We start from the raw sequence: 20,520 nt of genomic DNA on the forward strand, positions 1-20,520 counted from the left end.
GCTAAGGAGACAGAAATCCCCACATTTAAAGAAGCTGCTGCGTAACTAATTTCCGTGTTATTTGGACACAAACATTTCACATAGGTTCATAGTACAATGAAAAGAGTGCAGACCAGGATAAAAGGGAAAGTTCGATTTAAAGTTGCATCGGACATTAAAAAGAAAAAAGAAAAAGCGAAAGCGAATTTAAACCTGGCAATGGCAGGGTTTTATTTTCCACCCCCGCCCCGCGAAGGAACGGAACCCCGATTGGAAACTGCAGCGCCTGCAAGACCCTCCGGCAGCCGGGGGCTGGAAGCGGCGGAACGGAAGGCGCAGGTTGCCGGGTTGCTGGGCCGGACCTACACCCGCTCTGTCCGTCCGCCGAACTTCCCCCCCGGGCTGGGACCGAGGCGGGCGGCAAGCGCAGGTTCTCCGGCCCCGCAGTGGTCGAGCTGGAGGCCCACTGAGAAGTCTTCGAGCGCCAGGTGAGGAGAAGGCGGCCGAGCCCCGCGAGCGCGCGGGGCGCTCGCCCCAGGCCTTCGGGGGAGCCGCACTCGCCGGGACAAAGGGAACACGTGCGCGCTCCCGCCCCGCCCACTTCCTCCGCCCGCACCTCGCCGGCCCGAGTCCCAAGTTCTGAGCAGGTTTTCCTCGGCCGAGGGCAATTCTTAGGCCAAAGGGTGTCTTTTCCCCTTTCCGCTGGAACTTTCACTGTCGCGGCGGGCCGGGGCCAGCCGCCAGGCCGGATTTTGGCCTCAGGAATTAAGTTCTCAAAGTTTTCCCTGCGGGAAAGCTGGCTGCCGGGACGGTTCTCGGTCGTTCCCTGGAGAGAGCCGCTTTCTAAGGCAGCGCTCTCCCTTTGTGGTCCCACAGCTGAGGCAGTAACCTGCCCAACGTCGTGGTCTCCACAGCAGAACCCTACTTTGCTGGCAGGGAAAAGTTGAAATGACTTAGGAAACCACAGGTTTGGCCCTACGGGCCAGGTTTCCGACGGCCTCCTTCCCCGCTGTGACCCGAGGGTAGGTGAATTGCCTCCAGGCATTCAGGGTGGCGGGTTCTTAGCCCAGGGCTGGAGCTCCTTTGGGTTGTCTGGTAGGAGACTGGGCTGCAGAGGACAGGGAAGGAGCTCTCTTTGGATCTTGCCTCCTTGCAAGGTGTTCAAGGAAACAACCAAGGAGGAAAGTTATTGAGGGCCTTACTCCATGTTAACCCATGTTAGTAGCCGATTAGTGCATAATACAATCTTCAGGCTTTGTACCTTGGGCATAGTTGAGTAAATAGGTGGAAGCTGAATACAGAAGAAAAGAATTAATTGCTGGCATTAATTTTTGTCACAGGCAGCATTTTTGTCCATCCTATTTGCTTTTTCCCATGTGGTTCTGATTCCTATGTTGGAATTGATGTTTGTTTGATTTTTTTTTTTAAAGTCATCAAAATCTGGACATACAATTTAGATTGTTTCAATACTCCACATTGCACTATTTAGACCTGTACATTGTATATCCTCTGTTGGGTACCCCACAGTATACTGTATTCCCGTGTGGAGTAGGACCAAGCAATAGGATATTGGCTCCTTAAAACACACACAAAAGAGTGTAATTCGTGAGGTTCTACACTACGTAAGCAATACAAAGTACCATTCAGTTACATAAGTGTATGAAATAGAGCCCGTGCATTCTATGTAGCATACAGGTTAAAATTATAGGCTCTGGGAATAGAATGTGGAGTTACACTTCTAACTTCATGGCTCTTAAGCTTTTGGCACAGTGTTTGTTTTCCTCATCTTTAAAATGGAAAGAATAGTTCCTACTTCTAAGTTGTAAGGATTGAATGAGTTAGTACATGTGGTGGGCTTTGAAATATAAGTGGTACTTAGTAAGTGCCCAGTAAATGCTAGCTTTATTTTGAAAAATGTTAGAAATACTAAACTAAAGGGTAGCTGAGTTTTCTTTGTATACATTTTCTGGCAAACATAAAGCACAATTATTTATTTGGCTAATTTGTCACTGCTGAACAATCAAATTTTATTTAAAACACTCATTTCCAGTCTATTTTTTTTTGTCATATATTTTCTGTTCTGCGTTTGCCACATAATTCTGTGTATTATGTGTTTGGTAAAGTTTACATGTTATCCTCAAGGTAACATCTTGTTGATATTATATTTATATGATATTAGATATATAGAGATATATTTGTAATTTTTCTCTGATCATTATATGTGATTAACTTTTCTACGTTGTTCTTCATTTTCTATTGCAAAAATGAGGGAAGGCATATTTACGCAGGATTTATGTTTCTTGAAGGATTTTGAGAAAGTGGTTTTTTGTAGGGCCAGTCAGGTGAAATTTCCTAAAGCAAACTTTGATAAAAAGGTTAATTCTGTAGAATCTGGAATTTATCCATCCATTTATCTTCTAAAATACATTTATTAAGCACCTAGGGCACATCTGATTTTGTGGATATAAAGGTGTGGGCTTTACTCTTAAATTATTCGTAATACCTGAGGAAGGAGGAGTAGTGTTACTGTAGTATGTTGTATCAAAAATGTTGTGTTTCCAACCAATTGGTAAAAAGCATAATGCTTTCAAAAGATCTCCTGTTAGTGTATTTACATTCCTTCTGCGTTTTAAAGAGTTACATACTGCAGAATAAAATGGAGCTAGTATGAACAAATAGAGGCTGTATCAACTTTTTATTTGTTTGTTTTCAGGGGGCAAAGGACAGATAGTTAAAGGTGGGTATGAAATGACAAAGTGTGCTCAGCGGAGTGTTTATAAAGTTTTAGTTTAGATTGAAAAATACATCCTGAAATAGGTCATGGTAAAAATGATCTCAGAGATTATTCATGTCAAGTTTGTAAGATTTTTACCTTACAGGGACACTGAGCACCTCCTTTTATTTTTGGGTGTACACACATAGTCTTTTTCCAGGGACACTTTCTCAAAGTTAAATTGAAGGTGAAGATTTGGTATTATGAGAAAAACAAATAGAAGATCTTGAAAGACCACCTACACCTAACGTAGGATATTTATAATCCCTTCAGTCATCCAGATATCTTTCTCAAATAAACAGTTCAAATGCATTAAACCCATTCTTTAGACTGTATTAAAATTCAAAAAAGTATATTTCAGAGAAATGACAAATAATCAGTTTTTACATTTTTGATGGTTAAAACATTAAAGGTCTTTGAGCTAATTAGGTCATATTAAAAATTACATTTTCAAATTGTTTCTTGGGTTGTTTTGAATTCCTTGCCTTGCATAAGGAGATTAGTCACCTTCACTGGTTTGTGATGATGAGACTTACATTTTTTTGTGTTAAATATTACTTATTAATTTGCTTTCCCCTAACTATTATAACATTCTTTTTAAAAATCCAACAATCATGCTATTTAAATTTTTTTTCTAGATTTGTTGACCTACAGAATGCTTCGATCCCCATACTTTTGTAGAACCTATAAAGAATTTCTTTCATGCTGGTTGGAAGCTGGCATATTTAATTTAGGTGTCTGGCCAAAAAAGATACATGCTACAGCAGAAAGATATGATGACTATGAAGCCCAGGAGCTAACAGATCAAACTGGAGCTCGAGAGTTTCACCCATCTCAAGACAGAGATTCTGAAGCTATGACTAAATTGCATACTCCAGTAATGGTGGATGAAGTTGTTCGTTGTTTGGCACCACAAAAAGGGCAGGTAAGTTGATTTGTTTTTTATTTTTCATCGCTTAAATTGAGATATAACTTACTTATCTTAATAGTCACAATTTTAAAGTGTATGACTCAGTGGATTTTAGTATAATCACAAGATTTTTCAGTCCTTACCACTGCCTAATTGAGGAACATTTTCATCACTCTATCAGAAAACCCCATACCCATTAGCATTCACTCTCTATTGTCTCCCTTCTTTTTGTTCCTGGCAACCACTAATCTATTTTTTGACTTTATGGATTTGCCTAATATGAACATTTTATATAAATGGATTTACACAATATATGGCCTTTTGCATCTACCTTCTTTTACTTAGCATGTTTTTCAAGGTTCATCCATTTTGTAGCATGTATCTCTAATTTATTTCATTTTATCCCTGAATCATTTTGTTGTATGGATATGCCACTTTTAAAAAAATCTGTTCTTCAGTTGATGACATTTATGTTTCCATTGTTTTGGCTACTGTGAACAATGCTGCTATGAACATTCACGTACAAATTTTTGTGTGGACAGTGTTTTCAGTTTTCTTGAGTATATATCTAGGAGTGAAATAGATGGTAGGTAACTCTATGCTTAACTTTTTGAGAATCTGCCAAACTGTTTTCCAGAGCTGATTAGTTTTGTCAGATAACTGTTTTAAAAGAAAAAGAACAGTAGACTGGCTAAGTGGTAGGGTATGGAAACTGAATTCTAGTTTATCTTTTTGAGAATTTTAGTATCTTTTCAGGAATCACTGGAGACAGAAGTGAAGATCTGAATTCTTCTCTGTTTTCTTAGACGTGTGTGTGCGCGTGTGTGTGTGTGTGTGTGTGTGGAGGGAAAGAGATACTTATTTTTCAGGAATTGATTCACATGATTATAGAGGATTAATCACTCCAAAATCTGCACAGTAGGCCGGCAGGCTGGAGATCCAGGTAAGAGTTGCAGTGTGAGTCCAAAGGCAGCTTGCTGGCAGAATTCCTTTTTGTTCCAGGAGGTCAGTCTTTGTTCTATTGGCTTTTCATTTGATTAGAGAAGGCCCACCCACATTATGGAGGGTAATCTGCTTTACCCAACCCAAGAATTTAAATGTTAATCTTATTTTTAAAAAAAAATTTCACAGAAACATCTAGAATAATGTTTCACTATCTGGGCACTGTGGCCACCAAGTTTACACATAATATTAAATCATCACACCTGCAGTATTTATAATGTTGCTGGCTGCATTATATAAAATCTGAGATATGAAAATGTTTTAATATCTATAAAGAGATTACAAAAATGTTAGGTGATATGAGAGCCAAAAACAGAAAGTTGAAACTTTGTGAAAATTCACCACATTTACAAAAGGAAAAAAAGCCTTTATTATAGTAAATTTTCTTTAAATGTGTATTTATAATTAAAGCTGATAGTTTTCACCTTGCTGACTTCAGAAATATGATCTCCTATCCTAGAAACCACTGTTATTACCTAAATCATTTTCATTTTTAAAGTCATACCTTTTCTAGCATATAATGACTTAGTGATTAGGAGCAAAGATTCTGTAATTGGACTGCCCCGGTTTGACTCTGTTGTCTAATACACATGTGTGCACCTACACACTACAGCTCTTAATTTTTTTTTTTGAGACTTCTTCAAGTTAGATCACTCAGTTTTCATGAACTAAGTTTTGAGCTATATGCATAAAATATGCTAGAATGGCTGGGTGTTGCTCATATAGAAGCTATCAGTGATATGACTTAGGTTGCTCTATCATAAAAATACCCTGTTTTCCTTATCTTCAGGCAGTATATAACAAAATAAACCTAGTATTCTTAAATGAAATTATATGTATTAAACACCTAAATCAATGCTGTCACATAGTAGGGACTCTACAACATACATGAAAGTGTAAATTAAAAAGTTAAGTTGGATAAAACTTTCTGTTAAATATGACTTCATCAAAATGAGATTCTTTTCACAGTCTTTAAAGATTGATAATGCAAGGATAACAATTAATATTCTTACCTAAACATGGCTTTTAAAAGTATAAATATATATAATATATTTGAGATATATATAAGAAGGGAGGGGCAGTTAGTAAAAAAGTAAAACTCAACTCAATGGCTTGTATTTGACCTCTGGAATGAGAAACCAAAGCTCATTTCATAAATTTGGTGAAACCTAGTAGTAAAAAATATTTATTTTGTGCTGACCCATGATGTAGAAAAGCAACCAAATGAAAACAAATGCCACTAAGTCTGCTAAATCAGTATTGGATCTGTGTTTTTTCCTAAGACAAAGTAGAATAAAATTAGACCGTCTACAACTTGACCTACCTTGCTGTTTCATTCTGTTTAGGTTCCTGACAAATGTTATGTTGCTTTATTTTGACATTTCCATTGTTCTGGTCTGAGTTGGGTTTTCTAGTAACTTTGTATAGAAAGTTTAGTTTTATGAAGTACTTCTGAAAACTTTAATGTAAGGTACACTTAGACACAGTGTTACTCCTTAGCTTTTCTGTTGTCTGGCAGATAGCTTTATTCACTGTTCCCTTAATCTTCAAGTAATAAAGAACTGTTGACAGTCCTTGGACAGGAAAGGTCTGCATTTCTTGCAGAATCCATTATTTGCTTTTTTCTTCCTCAGCCTTTTCCGCAAAATCATTTTCCTTTGCAGACAATGAGTCACACACTCACTTGTATCAATCACCCACTTAATTACTGTTTCTCACATCACCTTCAATGGTGAATTATAAATTAAACTTTTGATCATAGTGGGAACTTAAAAAAATAAATGTAGTTTTGAATGAGGCCTTGGTCACCCAATCGTTCGTTCGTTCTTTTTTTAATACCTAAAAGATGCTTACCTAAAGAAAATAATTGATTTTAGGAATTTCTTCTGCATCATAGTCAATTTACTACATATTAATTTAGTTTTGCAAATACATGCAAAAGATTTAAAAGAGAAAATAATTCCTCTTATTTTCCTCTCCCTTGGGAGGTACAGAGGGAATTAAATAAATTATAATTCTTTCTCCTTTCCCAGTTTTTATTATTTCATTTTCTGGGTCAATAACTTCGTATGAATGTATTACTTTTTCTAAGAACATTTTTCTTGCTCCTGGAAATGTTTTAATGTAGGCTATCTTGGTCAATTTTTTATTCCTAGTTTCTGAAAACTAGAGTATGATCCAGCCTAACTGAAGATGGTGGCAGTTTGAAGGTTATAGGAGACTTGGTGTTCTTTTCCACTAATACTGCTTATTTAGCTTGGTGGCTTGGGGTATCTATAAGAGTGATAAGTTATGAGGGAGATAGGGGACATGCAAGGACTAGTACCAGTAGCTGTGTAATTTTAGACAAGTTACTTTTCATGGTTGTGCTTCAGATTCCTCATCTATAAAATGGGGAAATAGCACCTGTGTCAGTATGGCCACAGTGAGGATTAGATGAGTTTGTATATAAACTGCTTAGAATGTCTTCCAAGTAATATGTGCTCAATAAACATTTGCTGTTGTTATTAAGTATTCTTATCAAAGGTTTTTGTTATAAGACTTATAGTTTATCTTATTCACTCAAAGAATGAAATTTAGAAATGCCTCATAGAGTTTTGGGATGGAGCATGTAGGAGGACGGATGCCCCTGGTAAGTTTAGCATCTTTTCTGTAATGGGAGTGTATATAGTTAATGTGATTTATAAAGTGTTTGTTCATATCATGTTATAAGAAATGTGAAAAATTCATGCAGAAATGAGTTTTTTGAGTATTTTTTTCTAATTTTACTTGGTATTTATAAAGAAATAAGGTCTTTATTAGCTAAACTACTCAATCATGCCTTAAATGTTATTTAGTTTCTTTAACAGTTGTTTGAAGTTTTAGAAGTAGATGCATTGTTTATAACTAAAAGTAAAATAACATGTGCATACTTATTTTTTCATAATGATATAGTACAATTAAAGTATTTATTTTACATATATATATTTGTACACACTCATGTAAAGAAATATGTATGCTTATATTATTATATTGAATTTTTAAATAATTATAGTGTATTTCTTGAATGTATACCCACCACTTCCAGTGAGTTTAGCATCCATGAGAATATCCTTGCCTTTCTGCCAGGAAATGAATGTGTTTTTAAAACTGTATATAATTCTCTTCATCAGAGTTTAGAAGCAAATTATAACCAGAGGACATGGATAAATAAGATGAATAACTTACTCGATTCTTTTGACTGTCCAGTGTCTTTAAATTGTCTTATTGCTTGGTAATTTTGTCATCCTGAAGCTGAATCTTTACTTCATTTTTGCTGTGAAAATATAAGGATTTTTTAATTTTCTTTTTAGTTTTGTTTAAAATTTAACTTAAATTAGAAATTATAGTTTTAAAAATCACTGGCCTAAATAAAACCTCAAATAAATGTGGTTCCTTGGTTGTGAAAAATGATGTTCTTCTATATCTAAGAGTCAGGCATATTCAATAAAAATATTGAATTTTAAATTTATTTAAGAACCATTTTTTTGTTTTTTTTGTTCAGTAAATAGAGACCCAGGAAGAAAGCAGGTCCATTTTTCCAGGGAAGCTCATACAAGTGAGGCTCTTTGTTCACAAAGCACATTCGTATGAGTCATCCTGGGTACTGGTTACTCTTTATTTAGGTCCGCACTAGTCCCTGATCAATAGTCTCATCGTAGTTACTGCAGGAGGAGAGGTCTAGTCGTTCTGGATTTTCCTTGTGTTTTTCTAAGTCCCTCACTATTTTTGTTAAGAGAGGTAGTAAGGGTACCTTGACCCTGTGAGTTCTCATAGTGTTTTATTTTATTCTTCTTCCCCTACCTTCTCCTCATATAACAAACTGCTGAGCTGTAAGTAGCATGCTTAAAATGTTACTTTACAATAAACCAAGTTGCAAAGCTTATGGTGACTCATCTTGTAATGTTCTGTGAACTCTCCCTTTCTCTTATTTTTCCTTTGTGTGTGCTCCTTTTTGTCTCCTTTGGGTGAAACAAATACCATTTACCAGGAGGTTATGCACATTTAAAGATTTTATTTACTTTGGTGAATGTTGTCTTAGAAAGTATGTCCATTTTTTGTAGCAACATTTCCTCTTTCTTGTTAATTACTAACTTTTTTACTTGGTTGGTTTGAGTCTTTGATATATGAGATGTTATATCACTATATATCCTAATTTAAACATATTTTTCCTTATATTTATTTTCTCTTTGTGGTATATAGTATATTTTTCTGTATTTACAGTTAAATTTCCATATAGAACCTAACTTTTTCTTTTGTTGTCTAATTTTTTTTCTTTCTGGAAAGCGAAAGAAATTAACTCTGGATATTGAATATATTCATAAAGATGGAGGATTTTCCATAGTGTATGCTGGAAAGAATATTATCCATAATAATATAGAGTTGTATAAGAGTTTACTGTTTGCAAAGCACTTTCATATATCATTGTCTATGCTTTTCATTAGTACTGATGTTATGTTACCTATAGAAAGGAGAGTAAATATTTCCAGTGCTTCTGTTCTAATGGAACCATGTAGCAATAAGTGATATTGGTTGGAATTGACTGCTTCTAGCTAATAATCAGATTACTCAGTGTGCTAGATTATTAGTATTAGTTCTTATGTGTCTAGTGGTTGGCCCACAAGATCTTCAGAACCTGTATGAGGCCCCTTAATTCCATAGGTTAGCCAGTTTGGCTTTGTCCTTAGAGAACAGATCACTGGCCTGCACAGCTCACTAGGGACTGTTTCAGTGCTCGGTCATTCCGAGCACATTACGCTGCTTGGGCCCTCACAGCACTGCAGGGGAGTCCTGACCCATCTCGGTCAGCTCACTGGGTTTTTCAGTTTGTTCCCAGATTGATCTTTCACTCTGGCAAGAAGATCTCATAGTTATGATGGCAGGAGAGGGAGATAAATTGCTCAAAGTAAAGTATAGGATAAATTGAGGAGAGCCATTAAGTGACCGAGGCTTAGAAATGAAGATAAAGGGAAAGGGTGGTGTCAAGGGAAGGAAACTGTAAGATGATGCTTTGAAGGAACAATGTTAATACTATAAAGGGAAACAAACTTCATGAATTTCCATCTTTGTCTGTTTCCTGTCTTTCTCCAGCCCTCGCTACCACATGTCTGTTCTCTATGACTTTGTTACTTTTCCTTTGTAGCAGAAATCATGAAGGAATCAAAACAAATATAATCACCCTCCTCCTTTTCAAATGACCTTCGTAATGGTCCTGTGAAGACTAACTTTTCCACTAGTACGGGGTATTGTCACCCGGATGATTTCTTCTTTGAGCAAAATATGTGAAACCAACATTTTTAAATAGAAAGCCTTGATTTTGCTCCATTTAAAATTATCAAAATAGCGAACTACCTTAATGAATGAACGAACATGAAACCAACTTCTCTTCCTAGGGACTATTTTATAATTTAAATACAAAGTGAGATTTTTTTTCAGAAGAGAGAATGGAGATGACTATGAGAGAGAAATGCTTTATAATGTTTTCTTGTTTTAATATTTATTTTTGTAACATCATGTTGGTAATAGAAACTGCCCAGATTTTTCTACAGCTAAGTTTCCCCTTGAAGAGTCATTAGCTTAAAAGCATGATTGATAACATACAAAATGAAAACAAATTATTTCAGGATTTATTCAAAGTAAGTATTATAAATTATTTGAGAAACTCATATCAAAGACAGTCAATCATTTTTGCTTAATGTGAATAGGCCTTCTGAAAGCCAGGGCTGAGAAGAGGTGTTAGTGTCAAATTCTCCATTTCCTGTAACGTCTTCTATATGTAGGTTTACACCATTCTGGTTCCATTATGCTGAATGTATGATTATCTTACAGTTTAGTGGGGGCAACAGGCATTTATCAAATAATCACCGAAGTAAAATTTCACGGCTGTTAAAGAGAATGTATGGTGCTATGAGATCACTAAACAGGAGTATTTAAGCTGGTTGAGGCAGGCTGGTGAGGCTTGCCTGTGGGGGAAGTAGCCATGAACCAAGAATCTCAAGAATTAATAGGTAGAGCAAAGAACACTTCAGAGAGAAGAGAACATGTGTAAAGTTTTGATATTGGTCTGGAACATGATAAGAATGAAGGATTGGAAGCAAGCTACTGAGTGAGCTGAAAATGAAAAGGGAAGGTGGTGAAAGATGAAGCTGGAGAGGGAGGTGCAGGTCAGAGATGATTAGGTTTGCCTTTAGAAAAGGGGTTTTGGCTACACTATTGAGCATGGATTGGTCCAACAATCATGAGGCCCTTGTCCAGACAATGAGTGGTGATAGTTGGGCAGTTGGAGAGGAATTGACAGATTTGAAAGCTATTTTGGAGGTAAAAAGCACAAGACAGAGCAGACATTTATTAAACATCCTATGTCAGACACTGGGCTAGGTACTGGAGATACAAAAAAGAAACAACCTGCTGTAGAAGAGATCTCAGAAATAAAAAGTTCTATTATAAAGATATAGTGTATATATATATATATATATATATATATATATATATATATTGCTTTGGGGTTATATTAAGTGTCATCAAGAGTCCCTATAAAATGAAAAACATTCTGGAAGGGACCACATGTTAAGTTCTCTGGCTAATGTGAATTGTCAGCAGTTACAATTGGATTGTTAGCTTATTTTTAGAGATGTGTGTATGTATGCATGTGTATATGCCCCCCTTTCCTCAGTAATTAGTCAGAGCTCAACAATTTTATTTAAGCCATCTTCCAGGCAGAGAATGCCATTAGGCTAATTGGACCAATACGCATGGAGTTTTTTCTCGGGGCAGTGGGGAATCTTAAGATAAGGAGTAACCTGGCTAAATTTCTGTTTTTTATGTAGGCTACTCAGATGGTTTAACGTTGGGGAACAGTCATGGGAAAATGAGTCAGTGTGGTGTAGTAGTTTAGAGCTTGGGCTCTGGAACTCTGCTGCTGATCAGCTGTGTGATCACAGGCAAGTTACACTCTTTTCCCGTGCCTAAATTTTTATCTAAAAATGGGGACATATATAGTCCTACCTCATTGGAATATTGTGAGCGTTAATAAATGTTTACATGTAAGGTGAATCTGGCACATAGTAAACACTTTATCAATTATAGTTTGGGTTATTATTTTTATATTGGAACATGAGGGATAAAACAGTGAACAAGTAGTTTATTTGGAGGAGTGAGAGAGAAAAAGAACATTAAGTATATGTGCACATGCAAGAACTAGAGTAGTGGTGGTTAGAGTATTTGAGTTTAAAATTTCAGTTAGAATATGTTGAGCTGATAAAAGGTCCAGCAACTGACTGAGAGATGAAGGTCACTGGATTTGAGATGGATATGTTGTCAGCGGATCAGAGGTTTGCACTTATAAACGTAGTGACTGAATGCAACATCTGCACATGCAGACTGACAAAGGGGTGTTGGACTGACCACTTGTATACGACAAATGGCATTGTTAATGTGATTTGATTTTCTGAAATGCAAAGCTGTTCTTGGTGAGGTTTTTCTCAGTGTACACAGTAGTTGTGTTCCTAGAAAATTCAGTATAAAATTCAGTCCTTGTGTAGAGTACTGTGTGATGTGTAACATAAAGTTTGGTTCCAGGCTTAGGTGACTGTCCTCCTCTCCTTTCCCCTTGATGAACTGGATGCCGTGTGCATTTGGGTTATTTCGCAGCACTCTGCTGTGCATTGTGGAAGGTCGTCCAGCATTCTTGTACCTCATCCATTAATTGCTAGCAGCCTTCCAGTTCTTTGTGAGAGCCTAAACATGGTTTCAGATGCCCCCACTGAGCGCCACTGGGTTAGGGGGAGAAGTCACAGGGCGGGGTGTGGATTAATTAGACCCACACAGTGACCTAAAACCCTGGAGATATTAGGAAGGCAATTACCTGGCAACAAAATTTCAGGTAGAATCCTGGTGCAGGATAGTGAAGTTTTTGTTTGTGTGTTTATTTTTACCATCTCAGCTCCTGTTCCTATTAACTCTTCTCCCATTCTACCCCTAACGCTGATGTAGCTGGTAGCCAGGTTATGTTAACACTTGGTGGCCTGGCACAGTAATAATTCTTGACTGGATTTGGTGAAGAGTATAATTTCAGCACAGTTTCTCTTTTAGCTACATAAGCATTTTCCTTCTTTTCTACTGTACTTCCTAGCATTCCTTTTCCATATAAAGATCAGTACAAAAGCCTAACCCTTCCCATTAAAATGTTTATTTCTCTCTGTTTTTTCTTGCCATCAGTGAGTGTGTTGAATACAAATGTAATAATTGGTCCTATATATTTTCTTAAAACATATCCAAATGCACTAAATATAGTGGAATCATTGCGGTTTCATCTTTTGTTCAAAGTAAAGTTTTCATGGAGTCAGCATTGTTTAATGTTAACAGTTTTTGTTATTTGGAAGAATCATCATATTTGCAGCAGTTTATTTCTGGTGATCCTAATCAATCAGAAGTATTGCTTTTAAAACATTAACTTAAAGCCTAGTGAAGTGCTGTTTTGATACTCTGTTTATTTTAAACTAGGTGACATTTGTAATATGGAACAGTATTTTTAATTTTAAATAGAAATTTAGAATGATAAAAAAATGGTTATCCAAGGAATTACATGAGATTTGATGAGGCTTTCAGCTTTATTTATAAAGTAAAACCCCATCCTTGATAGTAAACATTAGAAGTGGTTCCTGAAGTATATGTGCTTTGTGAAATATATTTTTACTTTCAGTCTTTCCTGGGAGAAATGCCCATTCCATTGAAGTCATTGTGATTAGTATTAATTATTATATTTCTTGGGTATCTCTGTAGAGAAGTCTGAGTTGTAAAAAATGGTATCTTTTTGTTTGCCTCATAGTAACAGATGTGGTCTTGGTATGGTGCATTGTAATGGTCACAGCTGACTTAAGTGGCACTGTGTGATATATCACAACTGTATGCATGGGTGGTATCTCCTATTAAGTTACATTTCTTCTATATTAAAATATATATCACTTTCATATGAGAAAAAATTAGATATTTCATAAAATCCAATTTCTTATTAATGTGTTACTTAGATTATGTTTTAAACTGGTAGAAAATAACTTGTTCTCAATCTCTTTTTCTTATTTTATCGTGAGCCTTTAATAATCTTAAAAATGAATTCATTAAATCAATTAACAAATTAATTTCAGCTGCTTTTAAGTTCACGCTGTGGGGGTTCCCCCATGAGATTTTCATAAACTATAATTGAGTTTATATTTACCCTAATGTGAGTTTTTCAGTTATCTGTCCTTTGAAAAAACACTTTGGTGTGGCATGTGGTACATTATTTGAGAATTATATCTTCATCTTTGATACACAATACAATGTATTTTTTAATTTTATTTTTTTACTTGTTTGTCTTTGTCACCACAGGCAGGTTCCTGAAAAGTTTTGTGAAAATCAAATTTCAAAAACTTCTCTTATTTCCCCACTGCATTATATTATAATTTTACTGTTTTATTTGAATAAAGTATTGGCCTAATTTTTATTCCAAAAATCAATTCAAGTTTGATATGATTAAAGGGAAGGTGTATTTTAAAACTTTACATTTTCATCTCCTCAGATTTGGAAGTCCATAGACCTACTGGAATAATGATGCATAAGGAATTAATTGCAGCTTCTAAATCTTACAAAATAGAAAATTTTATGTGATACCTGTTAAAATAAGTCATAAAGAACAAAATCCTTTTTGTTCTGGGAGTATTATTTGAGAGTAATATGATGTAAGGAAAAGACAAAGGTGGATCTTAGGGTATGTAAATTTTGAGGGTTTTGTAAGTTTTTCTTTAGAAAAATCACCTTTAAAATGTCTTTTGGAGTAATTGGGCTAGAAATACTGGTTGAAGGGTAGGAGGAAGGTGTAAGTGCTTTAAGGAGGATTTTTTTGGTGTACGGCAGGAAATAGGGTGTCTTGGGTATGGGAGTTGTGACTAAGATTAATCATAAGACTTCAAGGTAGTGTCAGGCTTACTATAGTCATTTCAGTCTAGGTCCTGGAGTTTAATGCATTAGGGAAGATTTTAAAAAGATCAGTTAACACCTATGATAATCTACAGGATGGCTTCCTGTATTCTTTATCTTTTGTAGTTCCTTCCACAACAATTGGGTTAACCAGTGTAACCAATAAGATGTTGCAGAAATGATGGTGTATGAGTTCTGAGGCTAGGTCAGGAAAGAAACTGTGGCTTCTTTCTTGCTATCTCTTAGATTGCTTGCTCTAGAAGGCCATTGCTATGGCATTAGGATGCTTAATCAGTGCATGAAAAGATCTACCTACATAGGGTGGAACTGAATCCTGCTGCCAAAACCCAGCACCAGGTGAGTGAGCCATCTTGGAAGCAGATCTTCTAGCTTAAACAAGCCTCAGATGAATGCAGCCCTGGCTGACACTGACTACACCCTTATGAGACACCCCAAACCAGAACCACCTGCTTAAACTGCTTTTGTATTTCTGACCTGTAGAAACTGTGACATTAATAAATGTGTATTGTTTTAAGCCTCTAAATTTAGGATTATTTATTATGTAGTGCAGAGAGGTAATATACACAAATAAAAACAGAGTTTCAATTGTGATAACTGCCATAAAGGAGAGGTTTTCACTGCTGAGAATGGTTAACAGACTTCTGATTTAGTGTAGGGGTTTGGGAAAGGCTTATCAGCTTAGATCTAAAGAATGGGTAAGAACATTTCTGACAGGAAACAGCATATGAAATGCTGTTGTGTAAGAAAACAGGGTACTTTTGAGAAACCTAAAGAAGACTAGTGTGGATAAGTGTAGAAAGCAACGAAGAGATGGAAAGAGATTAAGGTAGAGAGATCAGAAAATGCTGGGCCTGAGTCCATACTAAGGATTTTGTTTTTTAGCTTAATAGCAATGGGAATCCATTGAGAAGTTTTCAGCAGGGGATGGGGAGGGGTAACGAGATTACATAAATATTTTATAAAGAACATTTAGATTGTCTTGTGGAGACTAGATTACAGATGGTAGGCTGGGAATGGGTTGTACATGGTGCATGGAAGGAGACCAGTGAGAAAGCAATTGAATTTATCTAAAGAGGTGTTGATAGTTTGGACTAGAGTGGTGGCAGTTTAGATGGAGAGGGCTGGGCAGATTTGAGAGGTTTTTATTTAAAATAGACAGAATGGGCTGAGGAGTTAGATATGAGGTGAAGAGAGAGGGAGCTATTAAGGTAGGTGTTTGATCTTGTCATTGGATAGATAAAAACTCATTTTTTTTGGAGAAGAAGATCTTATATTTTGTTATAGACATGTTTTTAGATGCTTTTAAGATGGCCAAAATAGAATTTCAAGAGTTAGTTAGATATATTGTTCTGGAGCTTTGAGGAGAGGTCTGAGCATGAGACAAAAATTTGTCATATTTATTTTTTATGAAGTCATAACCCGTGTGATACAGTCCTTGAAGACTATTGTGGTCAAAAGAACACAGTCCATTAAAACAACAATTATTTCAAAATAGTGCAAGTTCGTTATGCATTTCTCAAAACTATGAATGGAACTGGGAGCACAAAGCCAGATGTTTTTTTTAATGGCTTAGGGAGAGGAAAGTCAGGAAACACTTCCGAATAGTTACATGTTAGTGATTTTTGTCATGTCATCGAGTTTTCAGCATGTTAGTAAAAACTGAAAGAGTGTCCTAATCTTTAACTAGCTCCATCATTTAGTGGTTGGAGTAGGGAAGATAAGCTTACAGGAGGACTGATTGGGACCTATGATCACTGTGAACTGGAACCTCTGAGCTAACTCCTGCTTCAGGTCTGGGTGTAGATAGTGGTTTCTTTGGAAAGCCTTTACTGATTTCATTTTCAGGGTAGGTTCTTCTCCGTGGGCACTCAATCCTATTATTCTTACCATTCCTGTAGTTATTTATTTAATTACATGTGGTCCTCAGTACTATAACCATTGGGAGGATGGGACAAGTTCACCATCGTATCCCCAATAAGTACCACCTATCTTTTATGGAATGAGACTCATGAAGTCCTTCTTTAATTCAGGCAGGTATTCTCATTAGACTCATTAGATTTCATATATGTTTATCACATTTCCTGTTTGGCTTACTGTCAGAATATGTAGACCTACTCTTTAGCAAACAACATAAAATAGCCATACTTTAGGTTGTCGTCTTAGATTATGACTTTGAACTCTCTGTCACAGCTTACCTGTAAAAAATTTGAGGAAGAAAATTTTATGAGGGATTGCAGTGTACTTGGACCACATCATTTTCACATTCTTAGAATTGGATTTACTGAATCATGCTTCCCTTTTATTTCATAGCTTCTGTTGAGGAATATTAAAAGTAACAACTTTGAAACATGTGTTCACTCTAGGATGGAGGAGGAGGTAGTTTACTGTGATTTCTTCATGAGGACTGATAGGAAATTATTTTTTCAAGGTACTTTTGAAGGACTAGGTTGTGTGTGTTTGTGTTTAATATTTTTGTGGATATGGAAAATGATATAACTGCATGTTTCTCTCTTTGCAGTGGCTTCTAGGAAACTCAGATAGATATTGTGGCCTGCCCTTATTAAAGGACATAAACATTTTATATCCTATGTTTTGAGTAATAGTCTTACTATTTACTTTAATTATACTTTTTAAATTGTTTGTCTCCATTTTTTTTGCTTTTTTACTTTCTAAATTATCTTTGTAAGTCATCTCAATTTTCTTTGAATCATAGGGTATTAAAAATTTACATGTAGATAGCTACATCATAATGGATCCCTTATTGGCAATTTGTTTGGGAACTGACTTGGTATTAAATTTATCTTTTATCATCAGATCCTGGTAGGCTCTTCAGGATATTGAGGCTGGCTGTGGCCTATGAAGCACCCCCTTTTCTAGATTCTATTTCCTGAATAAAGGGTCTTTGTTTTCCCTGCAGGGAGTACTTTTTCATTTTTCTTTTCTCCGGTCCTTTGCCCACTCTCCCAACCCAAAAGCATTTCTAAACTATTAAAAAAATAGTTGCCTATATTACAACTCTATGATTTAATAAAATGTTTAGTTAGGTAGAATTCAATTTTATAATAAAAGCAAAGAAAGCTAATTACCTTCTTTTTTATATCATATTTTATAGTTTTGTTTTTTTAAGAACCATTTAAGGCATTTATATTCTAGAAAGGTCAACTTGGGTCACACTAAGGATAAACTAAATCTGAAAAAAATATAAGAAATTTTCTATGGGCTAAATGTATATCATGATTTTAGGTTTTTGTTTATGTCTAAATTTTGTTTAACTGCTATTTTAAGGAGTTAGGAAATATGGGATATTTACATATGATGAATAGGTGAATTTAATTCAACACTAATATTGGTTATATTATTTGTATCATATATAGTTTTAAAAAACTAACATTCTCCATAGATATACTTGCAAAACTGATTTTAAAGTAATACATTTTCATTGTTAACAAATCAAACTTTTCAAGCTATTTCTGACTATTAAGCCTTTCTGAAAAGTTGTTCCATATCCTTCCGGTCATCTAAATTTATCACAGGCCTTTAACTAAGAAGGTTGGTGAACCTTCTTTCCTTTTGATCTTGCATCCTGGCGGGTGCTTGGATATTTCTTCTGTAAGAAAAGTTTTGGTGGATGAGTCAGTGCACTGAGTCACAGGCAGCATGAAGCCTCTAGTGTTCTATACTAATTAATTGGAAACAGTTTTAAAATTAATTAAGGCACAGTTGTCAGCTCAGTGTTACTGATTGACATCCCACCAAAGTATTTTGTCTTTGGCAACTTGCTTAATTGTTCTTTGGTATTTAGGTTTTTGTTTTGCTTTAAGGTTTTTTTAAATCTGTTGAATAGACCTATAGTTACCATGTTGATTTTTTAAAAGCCCTTTCATGAACCCTGTGTCATTTGTGTTTAATTTCTCTCTTTCTCGATGCCTTTTTTCCTCTTAAAAATTATTTAACACAATTTTCTTTTTAGCTTGCTAATTTAGCAGTGCATGAGAGAAGTCTCTTATGCTCCACAGAAACTAGTTCATATAATAATAGTATATTGATTTTTCAAGTAAGAGCCATTCTCCAGCTAAATACTCTGTATTTTATTTAATAAAAACAAATTGTCATGCTTAGATTCCTTTACATTGCATTAATTTCACCTTAATTTATTCATTAAAAATGAAGAGTTTTTGAAAGATTCTGTTTCTTCATTTTGCTCATATTTGTTTGAAGCACTTTCGTTTGTATGAAGGATTTTGCAAGGGGGGATTGATTGGGTGTTCTTCACGTTCCAGAAGATTAAAGGAGAAATCAAGACAAGGAAGATATTTTGGCTGAAGAGATCAAATATCTGGCAAGGACATAAAATGTCAGGGTGAATTACTGAGGAAAGAAAGAAAGAGGAGAGAATTTACATATTAAGCACCTCCTTGTTTCCAGGCAGTTTACATGTATCATTTCTCTAAATCCACTCAGCATCTCTGTGAGATGGGAATTATTTACCCATAATCAAAAGTGGAATATGAAGCCCAGCAAGTTAATAACATTCAAAACCCTCAACACTATCTGTATACCAAACATATTAGGCAATCTATGGCAGCACTTTAGTGTGCCAGATTTAGGCATTATGCCAAAGAAAAATGTAGGAAAAGTATTTGATCTAGTTCTACGATAGATGAGCTAGATGACAATTAATGGATGCTACAGCTTTTAATCATTCCTCTTAAATATTCCTTTTGAAGTTATTTGATTGAAATTGGGACACCTTTTACAAATGATGACATGTCAAAACTTAATTGGTAGGATCTTTTTTTCAGGGAACATAAGATTTATGCTTATACTGAGTATGGTTTTAGATTTGTTGGAATACAGTAGGTAGTCTTTGTTCTTCTCATTCCTTACAAAAGTTTAAAATACAGAGGCAATCATCTGATCTTTTGGTTTTCACTCATTTTTCCTTAAGTCTGCTTAATGGTGTTTTAAAAAATCCTATGCCAACTTAAGTTTTAGAAACAGCATAGCCTATCCTCTTGGAGAGTCTCATTGAACACCGAGATGTAAGAATTCTAGCAAAAAAGCAAAATGTTTTTAACTTTGTTTAACTCATTGTTGCACAAACTTATTTGACCGAAGAATTCCCCCCACTCCCATCCTGCTTCCCCCCCCCTTTTGTGTTTTGCCAAGAACCTTGTGAATGTGCTTGAAGAATTTAATGCTTTGGGAAATGCTGGATTACATACTCTCTTGTCTAGGAGTATCACCAGAACCTTTCTCAGGATCAACAGATTGTTCTTTTTCAGCCTTCTTACTCAACCCCATTTTGTTTTTATTTTTGTTCATGGATTGGCCACACCACATTACCATTTCCTTGTGTGTGTGTGTGTGCGTGTGTTTTAATTTGAAACTTATTAGCTGGGTATTTGGAGTTTTATTGAGGATTCTAAACAGCCATAGAATTCTGAGAAATGTATAAATTTAACAGGAAAAAAAATCCATTTGGTCTAAAGGTCAGTAGGTTATTTGAGCTTCATTACCATATCTTATGCTGATCTCTTCAAAGCTATGACATTTTTCCATTTGAGTAAATCTCTGTTCCCTGCTATTTTTCTTGTTTATCTCTTTACTTCCTACCCCTCCCCCCTTTCCCCTGACAGCTTCCCTTCACCCTCTCTCTAGTATCTGACTGAAATCATGTAATATTTGGTGACTCTTATTCTCAATTATATTCTTCATTTTAATAATGTTGCTTTGGATCCCTTCTCTTACCAGTTCTGTACAAAAGAGCTTTGGCTTTTTATACCTGAGCTATAAACTAGATTCTTCTTGTCAGCCTTGCTCTTGGCCAATGGGTCATCAAGTTTCTTTAGTCACCAAGACA

The 20,520-nt window shown here is 35.6% G+C and overlaps 1 protein-coding gene across 3 annotated transcripts in view; it reads left to right on the top strand.

Annotated features, from left to right (window-relative positions):
• The first annotated feature begins 313 nt into the window (after window positions 1-313).
• Window positions 314-20,520, top strand: part of METTL15 (methyltransferase 15, mitochondrial 12S rRNA N4-cytidine) — a 134,882-nt gene continuing 114,675 nt past the window's right edge. The window contains exons 1-2 of one of the 3 annotated variants that reach the window (XM_016206163.2): window positions 314-467; window positions 3,391-3,677. In XM_016206163.2, the coding sequence (XP_016061649.1) occupies window positions 3,408-3,677 (270 nt within the window). In that variant the 5' untranslated portion in view covers window positions 314-467; window positions 3,391-3,407. Of the gene's footprint in view, window positions 468-912; window positions 1,002-3,390; window positions 3,678-20,520 lie in introns of those variants that run through there. The other 2 variants (XM_016206166.2, XM_016206164.2) reach the window with 2 other exon arrangements.

This window comes from Miniopterus natalensis, chromosome 11 (assembly GCF_054644295.1).
Source record: "Miniopterus natalensis isolate mMinNat1 chromosome 11, mMinNat1.hap1, whole genome shotgun sequence".
Classification (NCBI taxonomy): domain Eukaryota; kingdom Metazoa; phylum Chordata; class Mammalia; order Chiroptera; family Miniopteridae; genus Miniopterus; species Miniopterus natalensis.